This window comes from Podarcis erhardii, assembly GCF_964252035.2.
Source record: "Podarcis erhardii genome assembly, chromosome: 8".
Taxonomy (NCBI): domain Eukaryota; kingdom Metazoa; phylum Chordata; class Lepidosauria; order Squamata; family Lacertidae; genus Podarcis; species Podarcis erhardii.
The window spans coordinates 11,157,241-11,169,361 of record NC_138499.1 but is presented as its reverse complement, the minus strand read 5'-3'; the positions used below and the strand labels follow the sequence as shown (position 1 = coordinate 11,169,361).

Sequence of the window (12,121 nt, the reverse complement as noted above, 5' to 3'; positions counted from 1 at the left end):
CCTTGAGAAAAAGGTGTGGAGAAGCAGCTTCTGCAGTAATGTATGAAATTGACTGATTGATGTGTGTTCCAGAGCAGTAGCAACCTCTGTATTTCTTGGGGCCATGGAGATGAGCCCCAGGCTATTGTGTTTTTCCGGGGGTAAGTGAAGGTGCCCTTTGGGAAGAATAACATCAAATGTCTCCTGTGACTCAGAAAAGCCCAAAGACTTTAGAGACCCCTAAAATGCAAGCTTCATGGATCAAACTGAACCCATTCACTGTCTTACGCTAAGCCAGACCACCAGTCCATCTAGGTTAGTTCTGCTGATGCTAGCTGGCAACAGCTCTCCAGGGTTTCAGACAGGAATTCCCCCCCCCCCAGCCCAACCTGGAGATGATGGGGATTGAATCAGAGACATTCTGCATGCAATGCATGTGCTCAGGGAAAACTACGGGTGTCTCTAAGTTACCCTCCTTCTTCTCACAGTGGCTAAGCTGATGCCTCCAGGAAGCCAACAAGTTGAGCCTGAAGCAATACCTTTCTCCTGTTTCTTCCCAGTGGCTGGGGTTCAATGGCATAAACATGGAGATTCCATATGGCCATCACGACTAATACCCATTGATAGACCTATTGACAGTATGGGGCAGAGCATTTTGGCACCACTCTACACCGCTCCAGTAGTTCATGCCTGCTTCTGAGTTGTTCCCACCTGCAATAAACATGCAGTCCAAGCTCCCTTGAGCCAGCAGGGTCTCAGCAATTACCTGACCTTGCTATTTGAGAATGAAGGGCAAGCAGGCTAGTGAGGTTCCTTGCATGTGTACTGTAAGGCTCCAGGTGTGCTGGTCCCGTGGGTTACCCGAGAGGCAAGGTCCAAGTCCGGTCCATGGTCAAAGGTGCAATATGGAGGCAGTCCGTAGTAGCTGAAGCTGGGTGCAGGGGAGGGAGTTGGGTGAAGTCAGGAACAGGCTTGCAAGGAGGGAGCCAGGGCGGATCAGGAGCTCAGGCAGGAAAGCAGGACAGGGTTCAGGCAGGAACTAGCAACCAACAATGTTGCTCCTGCAACTTGGGACTGGGGCTGGCTGGCTTTTATCTGTCCCAAGGCATAGGGCAGCCCTGATCCTCTGGTGACTCGCCTCTCCTGGCCTGGAGGCGAGCACTCCTCCTGCGGGAACATAGTTCCCTCCGCCTCTCTGCAGCTCAAGAGAGGCTGGAGGGTTACCGGACCCAGAGGCAACCTCAGCTTCCTCTGATGGGGCTGAGAGTGGAGCACCTGCAGGCTGCACCTCAGGAGCCAGAGCAGACTCAGCTGATGCCTGCACCTGAGGATCCAGCACAGGTGAGGACCCTTCAGACTCATGCCCCAGCCCCGGCTCAGTTGGTTCTGGAGAAGGGGAATCCTGTGCAGGCTGGGATCCCTCAGGTTTAGCATCCGAGTCCAAGTCCCAGGGCATCACACCAGGGGGATGTCTGCTCCCAGTTTTCCAGAGTCCTTCCCAATGTAGAACGTCTTATGCCAAATACTCTTCTCTGAAGTAATTAAAAAAAGTTAAAAGTAGACCTGAGCACAGAAGTGAAATCACAGGTCTGGTACTTGCTTTGCTTTGACAACTAACAGCTGGCCTTCAGCAGGTGTTCTGACAGAAAGCGATGCCAACACCTTAAATTTCATTAACCAATAAGGAGCTGATGAGTTCCTCCTGGGAGTGTGGATCCTCATCCCTTGCAAACAGCAGGAACCATCGCTCTTAACATCACAGGTGGCTTTAATGAAAATGCAAAACATTCTGAGTAGGAAATGGATTGGACACCAACAAAAAGTTAAAGATGTTTCAAAGGTGATTTACCCTGAAAAGTAGATGACTTCCTAAATCCCAGAAGCAGCTTCAAATAAATGATAGTGTTGCACTACTTTATTGTGGCATGAACAGGTAACAGTCCACTGCACTGGGTGCATGGATTTCCATGTGTTATTGCATTTATATCCCACCTTTCTTCTGTGGTTGTGTTGCACAAACTGATCACTTGCATCTCTGAGTTGCACAAAACAATAAAAACTGGAGTGTCAGGAAGAAGGATAAGCTACAATACTTCTCCCAGACATGGAAGAGTGATGTTTGCCCTCTTCAGATGCTACAGTGCTGAAACAGGTAGACCACTTCAGAGAGAACCAGACCAAGTCTTGCAGGAAATTATAACTGCTGCAAAGTGAGTTAGCTTATTGGCCTATTTATTCCAATACTTCAGTTCAGATTGATAATGGTAGGATGTCCAAAACTGTGAGTGCACAGAGGACACAAGGCAAAGTGGCAATGCTTTCCCCCTGCCTTTAGGAGACATTGTGAGATCTGCAAAAGTTAATCCAATGCTCCCCATCATCTTAGCCATATTAGAATGCCTAGCAACCAACTAAAGCAAGGGACTGAGCAGAACCTTAGCCATAGGGTGATATTGAGCAAAAAGGGGGTGAGGTTATGGTTTGTATGCAATGCAGCAAGTCTCCCACCAGTGCAAGGATTTCTGCATGTGCAACTAGACTTCCCCCCATTTCCTCTCCACACACACCCTAAACTCTTCGGGGGTTTTCCCCAACCCTCTGGAGCAGATTTTGGGAGGGTGTGGGGTATGTGCAGCAGGGGAAGGAGAGGGGAGAAAGCCCCATTGCATAAGCAACCATTATTGCGCCGACAGGATGGGGGCGTTCGATGCTGTCCACTCCCCCTATCCCCTCCCACTTCCAGGGATGCTGCCATCGTCGCTTGAAGGCCAGCAGCAGCAGCAGCAGCAGGAGCTGCCACAACTTTACAGTTCCGCTCATTTCAACTGGGCTAGTAAAGGTAATCTAGAAAGGTAGGGGAAAGTGAAATGGGGGTGGAAATCACAAGTATGGTTGCTAGGCAACCACACAAGTGTTCATTTTGGTATCTAGGTTAGCAGGAAGCATAGAAGATGTTTGTGTGGTTGCTAAGCAGCAATACAGATGATTTCACCCCCCTGGGCTTAATCTTCACTCATCCCATTGATATGAAAACATCAGGCATGTTGCACGATTCCCTGTGAATCTGAAGTGGTGGAGGGGAGGGGAGGGGAGGGGAGGGGAGGGGAGGGGAGGGAAGGGAAGGGAAGGGAAGGGAAGGGAAGGGAAGGGAAGGGAAGGATTGTGACCAACCACTTCCTTTTGTCTGTGAGTTGTCTCAGCAATGCTGTCGCTGCCTAGGATTGGGGATGCATGAAGTGAAAAAAGATGAGGAATGTGTGCTGTGGCCAGGCTGCCCCCCCCCCAGGTGTTTTGCACTGGATTAGGTCACTGGCCTATCTAGTTGCCAACTGCTGCAGCATGGAAAGCGACAATACTTCCTTCACCTCACTTAACAGTTCAGGAACTAGTGCACTTTTGTAGAAGTAAATAAATATCTTCATAATGATTTTCCAGAGGAACAGCGGAGACACAGTGTAGGATTTGTGGAAGCAGAGATGGGAGGGAGGGCATTGCGGGGGAGAGAAAAAGAGAGAGAGAAGAGAAAGCTGGAGTGACAAAGCTAACTAGGCAGGCTAACTCACCCATCCCAAGCTAACTCACCCATCCCAAGCTAACTCACCCATCCCAAGCTAACTCACCCATCCCAAGCTAACTCACCCATCCCAACCATTTACAACCCATCTTTGCAGCCATCTTTCCATACCCATTTCCAGTATTTGGTCAGAATCCCACTAGCTCAAAAAATTATTGACCAGGGTGCTTTGGCTAGGAATCTGATGAGTGCTCAACATCTAGAAACTGTTCACCACTGTCCCCTTGACTCTGAAGTCTGGAACAACGATCAAAATTTTCTCTTTCCCTTCTAAACCACTGCAGAAAAAGATACAAAATGGATTTGCTTTGCCTCGTTTCCCCCTCCCCACCTCAGCTGCTTAGAACAAGCCTGGCCTTGAGTCTTGAGGCAATTTCAGTACATGCAAGAGAGAGAGATTTGCTTCAGACCCCGAAAACAATTCACACCATCTCCAAGGTTGATGTAAGAATGCTGGCAAAGCACGGTATGTGAAAAAAGGCCTGTGCAATTTGGAACTGATGTGCTGTTTAGTAAAGCAGAACTCCACTCCGACAGGGATTTCAATTACCACCAGAGACAGCTGAAGTAGATGGGTTTATAGAGAAGCACATCCATTTGTTTGTACAACAGAATAAAGGAATCAGCTAAAAGGCAAGGCACTTATCTTTAGACAGGTCTATGGTGTTCTAAAGTCAAAAGAAACTCCACATCAATCTTTCAAATTAAAGGAGGAACATCTGGGTCATCATCAAAGCTCATGTTATTAGCATCTACAGTTTTCTGCCGCTGAAGCCTTATAGGCCCTTGTCCAATCCGATCCTTTTCCTGGACAATGTTTGCTACATCAGGGAATGAATACTTGCTAGGGTCCACTTCCAGCTTCTCTGTACACTCATTTCTAGAAGAAGAAGAAGAAGAAGAAGAAGAAGAAGAAGAAGAAGAAGAAGAAGAAGAAGTAGTTATATGCATTATTTTATCTTAACATAAAATGGACTAGAAGACATTTCGCTTGGAAAAGACTTCTACGATTTATCCACATTAGCAGGATTTGGACAATTTTATCCAAGACAGACAGATATTCATCCTGTAGCTTCTTCAAATCTCCAGAGACAACAATTTCACAATCAAGAATGTTAAATCAAGAATGGTTCTAAAACCAGGACAGGTCAAACTATGTGTGTGTGTTTTCATAGGTTTACTCACATATGTAAACCATATACGATGTAATACATAGAAGGTCTACAAATACTGATTTTTATATTTTTCAAACTCATTTTAATCCAGTTACTTATTTTGCACCAAGAATATGCATCAAGGTATAATTTGCCAGCTTCTGAAAAAGCACCTATTTTAAATGCATTATTTTCATTGCAGATGTATCTCACTTGCTTCAATCCAGCAATTTATCCTTCTCAACATCCCAATTACACAAAAATGCTGGAAAGCAGTGATAAAAACCAAACCTTTTGTTGACAACAAACAAAACATTAGTTGCTATTTAAATTGAATGGTATGTTTATATCAGTTCGTGCTTATTTCAGTTGGCTGCTTTTCTATGTCCTTTTGTTAAGTAATGAGATTCAAAACTGTACAGGAAAAAAACAGTAGTACCTAAACTCGTCTCCTGCAAAGAGTTCCACCTTCACCCCCGAACAAAATTAAAACAGCATTCAACAGATTAGCATTCACTATTCTCATTTGTCAGGGCCAATGCAGCAAGGAAAGTATGTACATGGAGTGCTTGGTGCATAGAATATGAACTCAAAGTTGCTGTGAAATAGACTAGACATATATGGAAGCATGTCCCAGTCCACTCCAGTACAGTTCCATTGCTTGGGTTGTCATCTTGCTGTGCAACTGGGAAGAATGGAGCTGGCCCAGTTAACTGGCCCTTCTGCCACCAGGCCAATCAGGACATGGTTGCTGTAATAACCACACACTACCTACTGCTGGAAGAACAACACTAAAAAAGGGTGATCAGAAATAGTCTCACACGAACTACATCACACATTTCAGGATGGTCTCCTTGCATAAGGTAAAAGGTAAAAGGTAAAGGATCTCTGGACGGTCACATCCAGTCAAAGGTGACTATGGGGTTGTAGCCACTCATCTCGCTTTCAGGCTGAGGGAGCCAGCATTTGTCCACAGACAGCTTTCTGGGTCATGTGGCCAGCAGGACTAAACTGCTTCTGGAGCACAGGACACTGTGACGAGTACCAGAGCGCACAGAAACTCCATTTACCTTCCCACCGCAGCAGTACCTATTCCTCTACAGTGGTACCTCAGGTCACAGACGCTTCAGGTTACAGACTCCACTAACCCAGAAATAGTACCTTGGGTTAAGAACTTTGCTTCAGGATGAGAATAGAAATTGTGTGGCGGCAGTGTGGTGGCAGTGGGAGGCCCCATTAACTAAAGTGGTACCTCAGGTTAAGAACAGTTTCAGGTTAAGAACGGACCTCCAGAACAAATTAAGTTCTTAACCCGAGGTATCACTGTACTTGTACTGGCATGCTTTCAAACTGCTAGGTTGGCAGGAGCTCGGACAGAGTAATGGGAGCTCACCCCGTCGTAGGGATTCGAACCGCCAACCTTCTGATCGGCAAGCCCAAGAGGCTCAATGGTTTAGACCACAGTACCACATGCAGCATCTCAAGCCAGGTTAGAGGAGCTGTCCAGCAGTGTCAGCAACAGCAACCAATGAGAAAAGACAAAATGGCAATGCAAAGCAGTCAAGAAAATTCATAAATGCACAAATTCAAAGGCCACCAAGACATGTAAATAGTTACATATTGACTAGGTGCCTAAAAAGTTAAAACAAAAAATTCCTTCCAGTAGCACCTTAAAGACCAACTAAGTTAGTTCTAGGTATGAGCTTTTGTGTGCATGCACACTTCTTCAGATACACTGAAACAGAAGTCACCAGACCCTTCTATATAGTGAGAAGGTGGGGAGGGGTATTACTCAGAAGGGTAGTGAGAATGGGTGATTGGCAGATAGCTGTGATGAGCCTGTTGACAACTCTTAACGACTGCAATAGGTCTTACAGGATAAAGCAAGGGGTGAGAAGGTGAAAAATGGCTTTGTCATGTATAATGAGGTAAGAATCCAATGTCTTTGTTCAGACCAGGTCTCTCCATGGTTTTAAGTTTGGTAATAAGTTGCAATTCAGCAGCTGACTAACTTAAAAGTTAGTTATACAGATGCCAGGAGCATGCAAACAGAACTTAATTTTACAGTGTTCAAAAAGCAACTATGCATTCTTTTTCCTTGAATGACCCTGATACTTTAATTTTATCTAGCAGTGCCAACTGTTCATCTGAGGCATCTCCCCAGCCAAAGAGCCCACAGTGAAATGCAACAACAAATGAAGTCTTCCACTGGATGCAGTATGTATTTATTCTCAGAGCCACGGCTCAGCGGAGCTTCACAACTGCTTGTTCTCTCTATCTAGAAAGAACAAACAATCATGAAGTTCCACTGAAGGATTGTGAAAGGTCATTCACTGGCCAAAATGACGAAACAGAAGACACCGAAAGGAGAAAGCTAGATGCTTTTCACACATTGTTATGATTTAAACTACTTTAAAAAGTATTTGCATTTCAAGGGAAACTCCCACTGATTCTCCTAGGCATGCAAACAGGAGCTGTGGACGGCAGAATCCAAGACCAGGGAAAAGAGATGGTGGAGGAAGACTGGAAGAAATTCAAAGACTATCTGCAGAAGCATCATAAAGTTAATGGACATTAGTGTGATGTTGGATAAAAATTAAGTGGTTACCAGCTGTAATGTAGAGGTTGAGTAATAAGTATAATAAGTTACAACAAGTTATAATAAGGATTTGCTGAATTAAGAATTTGAATTGGAATACAAAAGGGGGAGGTGAGAGGAGGTCTGGGAAACAAGTTAATGGAAATGAATAATGGAAATTATATTTGTTTTAATTGTTCTTTTTGTTTTTGTATTTTTGTATTTTTATTATTTCTTTTTTGTGTATGTTTATTTTTTTTGTATTAATTGGAAACTTTAATAAATATTATATAAAAAAACAAACAAACAGGAGCTGTGGAGAAGTTATTTTGCAAGGAGAGAAAAAGCTAAATTCCCCTCAGTACTATCTACCCTCTTGCCCAGTCTGGAGGCTACTCAGCAGCTACTTGCAGAATGCATAACAAAAAACAAAACAGAAAGTTGCAAGTTAATTGCATTCATGTGATTAACATCACGTTTAGTTTCACCCTTAGTGAGCAAGGCTCAATCATCCCCCTCTTTTGCTGAACACACTTTAGCCGTACAGATCTTTCATGCTGTTCAAGTTTAATAAAGTGGATTTAATATTACGGTAGGCACACTACAAATGAACATTTCTGAGAGGTAATTAACTGCTGACTCCCCAGCTCATTTGCAAGAATGTGTTATGATTCTGATTCAGATTATTAGTCGCTTTGAGGCAGGCGCTAAAGACACTTACTCTACAACCACACCTCTGCATCTATCATGTAATTTAATATTCTAGACTAACCATCCAACCCCATACTTCTCCAAGCAAAGCCAAAACAATAGAGAGAAGAAAATTGGCTTTAACCAACTCTGATTCCAATTTTCGGAACCAGAAATTGAAAGACTTGTTTAGCAAAGTTTGGAAAGCAACTGTGTGGGGGTGGGAAGAGAACCACAATGGCTGTTTGGTAACCCCTGACAAATTTATGCCATGTCTGGGCATAACTTCCCCAAACTATCTGAAATCATTGTCCAGTCCTATCTGGATATCATAATTAAACTAGAGTCCAAGAAAAGGATGCCCTTAGCATCTTATCACAATTACTTGGATCAGTGTTTTTCTTAACCTGAGGACAACACAGACAATGTGCTTGGTGAAGCGTTGGCAACTGCACACACCCTGGGCTGTTGCCCATCCTGGCATCCTAAATTTTACCAGGAGAGATTGGCTCCATTTGTAGGAGTCATCGAAAATGCTTCTACAGTGGTACCTCGGGTTACAGATGCTTCAGGTTACAGACTCCACTAACCCAGAAATAGTACCTCAGGTTAAGAACTTTGCTTCAGGATGCGAACAGAAATTGTGCGGCGGTGGCACAGCGGCAGCAGGAGGCCTCATTAGCTAAAGTGGTACCTCAGGTTAAGAACAGTTTTAGGTTAAGAACGGACCTCCAGAACGAATTAAGTTCTTAACCCAAGGTACTACTGTACTCATAAGAAGATGCTAACATTAAGGGATCGACAACTGTTAAGCATTCCATGTAGGGCTATGTAGTCTCTTCAGAAGCTGCACTTAGTGCTGTCTACATGTGCCAGAATCTGACCCCATTTGCAGGCTGTCTTTGAATTTGGACAAGGCCTGGCACCTCATGAAGCCACAGGATTAAAAGGTGGGACTGGGATAGGAATGCCTAATATTAACACAAATATGAAAGAAAAGTATTCATGAGTAAAAGGTAAAGGTAAAGGTAAAAAGGGTAAAGGACCCCTGGATGGTTAAGTCCAGTCAAAGGCGACTATGGGGTTGTGGCACTCATCTCGCCTTCAGGCTAAGGGAGCCAGCATTTGTTCACAGACAGCTTTCCGGGTCATGTGACAAGCATGACTAATCCGCTTCTAGCTCAACAGGACACTGTGACGGAAGCCAGAGGACATGGAAACACTGTTTACCTTTCTGCCGCAGTAGTACCTATTTATCTACTTGCACTGGTGTGCTTTCAAACTGCTAGGTTGGCAGGAGCTGGGACAGAGCAACGGAAGCTCACCTCATAGCACAGATTTGAACCGCCAACCTTCCGATCAGCAAGCCAAAGAGGCTCAGTGGTTTAGACCACAGTGCCACCTGCTCCCTTTCATGAGTAAAGGCAGCCCAGCCATATATGAGCCATATCTACAAGCACCTTGCATGTCATCTTTATCTTTGCCATTCCAATACAGATTATTTGAACTTACTTACATACATATATACATACATACATACATACATGCATACATACATATAGTGGTACCTCGGGTTAAGTACATAATTCGTTCCGGAGGTCTGTTCTTAACCTGAAACTGTTCTTAACCTGAAGAACCACTTTAGCTAATGGGGCCTCCTGCTGCCGCTGCGCCGCCAGAGCACGATTTCTGTTCTCATCCGCAAGCAAGGTTCTTAACCCACGGTAATATTTCTGGGTTAGTGGAGTCTGTAACCTGAAGCGTATGTAACCTGAAGCGCATGTAACCCGAGGTACCACTGTGTAAAGGTAAAGGTAAAGGTAAAGGGACCCCTGACCATTAGGTCCAGTCGTGACCGACTATGGGGTTGCGGCGCTCATCTCGCTTTATTGGCCGAGGCAGCCGGCATACAGCTTCCGGGTCATGTAGCCACCATGACTAAGCCGCTTCTGGCGAACCAGAGCAGTGCACAGAAACGCCGTTTACCTTCCTGCCGGAGAGGTACCTATTTATCTACTTGCACTTTGACATGCTTTCGAACTGCTAGGTTGGCAGGAGCAGGGACCGAGCAATGGGAGCTCACCCCATCGTGGGGAATCGAACCGCCGACCTTCTGATCGGCAAGTCCTAGGCTCTATGGTTTAACCCACAGTGCCACCCGCGTCCCGCGATGTATACCACTGTATAGATAAAACCAAATAGACAAGGGGTTTGCCACCTCCAAATTTACCTCCTACTTTTTCTTTTTTAAATGTGAACATGTTCTAAGTTATGAAAAACAGAGGCAAGAGAGGATTCCAAAGGCAAGAGCATTTATTATCCGTAACAGCAGCAGCAATATAAAAGACACCATCCCAACGCTCTCCTCGCCGACTCACAATGGAGCTTCTGTCCATCATCTAGAAATGGTGCCACAAGACCGCAGTGAAAAGGGCCACAATGCTTTCTACCCACTTGAAACGTCACTCAGGGAAACTGAATTGGGTTCTACTTTGTTCAATAGACTTTGTTTACTTGCAATATACGTACTTATCTCTGCTATTACATTATATGCACACAATTCTGGAGACGCAGAAAGCACACAAAATCAAAGCAGCAATGTTCATTGCCGGTCGTAATTCAGACCTCAAGGCTCAGGTCCTTTCCTTCGAAAAGATTACTGGAAGCTTTACAATGCTCAGAAGTTCAAGCCCTTTTACAACATTGGAAGATGATGCTGGGTACTACAAAGTCCCGTGGAAGGAACTTCAATCATCTCCCATCGCATCCCCCACTGCCCAAGGAAATTCTGGACCTAGCAAAGTACTGCAGTATAACTGTCTGGAATGGGCCTGTTGTGGCATGTCTACTAAGCCAGTGTGGTGTAGTGGTTAAGAGCAGTAGACTTGTAATCTGGTGAACCGGGTTCGCGTCTCCGCTCCTCCACATGCAGCTGCTGGGTGACCTTGGGCTAGTCACACATCTTTGAATTCCTCAGCCCCACTCACCTCACAGAGTGTTTGTTGTGGGGGAGGAAGGGAAAAGGAGAATGTTAGCCGCTTTGAGACTCCTTCAGGTAGTGATAAAGCGGGATATTAAATCCAAACTCTTCTTCTCTTCTAACTGCCCAACACACAAAATGGTCAGGCTAACTGATTTTGTGATTACAAAATCAGGCTACATCACCTGCCGCTGAATTGCAATGACACCTGAGTTTACTACCCACCTCTCAAACCAGCCTGAATTTTTTGCCTCGTTGCAGACATGAGCAGCCTGCTGGAACATCTTGTCTTTAAACATCAGCACTTCTGAGGTGTTATATATCAAGCACCTGGAAGCTCAGAGCCAAGCTTTTTCTCTTAGCATGCCAGGTATTGGGAGGGGGGCAGCATTCAAAGGCCATCACACATCTTTCCAAAGAACAATGGTATCCCCCAGCTGGGAACAACCTGATTTTCCTCTCCTACTTGAAGAAGGCTGGAACTTGTTTGGCTTCTGTTCTCATGCCTTTAACAACGCTGAACTATATTTCCTTAACCTGCAAACCTCCTGTGGAGAAAAGAGTGTCTTTTCTTGTAAAAGAAGTTCTTCCCTAGCCTCAAGATATTCAAACAACTTCTTGTAAGTTCTGTCCTTTCCTCACAGAACCTTGTGGGATATTTAGTGAAAATCCATTGACGAATATGGTGGTACCTCTGGTTAAGAACTTAATTTGTTCTGGAGGTCCGTTCTTCACCTGAAACTGTTCTTAATCTGAGGTACCACTTTAGCTAATGGGGCCTCCCACTACCACTGCACGGTTTCTGTTCTCATCCTGAAGCAAAGTTCCTAACCAGAGGTATTATTTCTGGGTTAGCGGAGTCTGTAACCTGAAGTGTCTGTAGCCCAAGGTACCACTGCAATGATGTTCTGAGCAGGGCATCTCCACTCTCTCCGTATTAAAAAGAAAGTGAGGTCCATGATTGTTTCTTCATTATCATGTGAAAATGAATGTGCTAGGTTCTGTCTTCCTCGCCTGCCTAGAAGATCATGAAAATTTAGACCGATCACCAAAAGAATGTTCTTGGCCACTCTTTAATGTTGTGATTGAATATTAATTGAAAAGGACATTTACCATGTAATACTGAAGCTGGCCTTGGAGGAAACAGAAAGCAGTCTATCTGCTGC

At 44.7% G+C, this 12,121-nt stretch overlaps 2 protein-coding genes and 1 long non-coding RNA gene across 7 annotated transcripts in view; 1 reads left to right on the top strand and 2 right to left on the bottom strand.

Moving 5' to 3' along the window:
- The window catches only part of TMEM71 (transmembrane protein 71), a 198,132-nt gene that overhangs the window by 128,139 nt on the left and 57,872 nt on the right, over positions 1-12,121 (bottom strand). The gene's annotated exons all lie outside the window — the stretch shown is intronic.
- LOC309349119 lies at positions 1,418-3,708 on the top strand. Its single transcript, XR_014159732.1, has 2 exons — positions 1,418-3,048; positions 3,103-3,708. It is a non-coding gene; the product is annotated as an uncharacterized lncRNA (long non-coding RNA).
- DNAAF11 (dynein axonemal assembly factor 11) overlaps positions 4,117-12,121 on the bottom strand; it is a 37,361-nt gene continuing 29,356 nt past the window's right edge. For 3 of the 5 annotated variants that reach the window (XM_081874438.1, XM_081874440.1, XM_081874439.1), the window contains one exon: positions 4,117-4,433. In XM_081874438.1, coding sequence (XP_081730564.1) covers positions 4,253-4,433 — 181 coding nt within the window. In that variant the 3' untranslated portion in view covers positions 4,117-4,252. Of the gene's footprint in view, positions 4,434-10,533; positions 10,621-11,915; positions 11,974-12,121 lie in introns of those variants that run through there. The other 2 variants (XR_014159532.1, XM_081874441.1) reach the window with 2 other exon arrangements.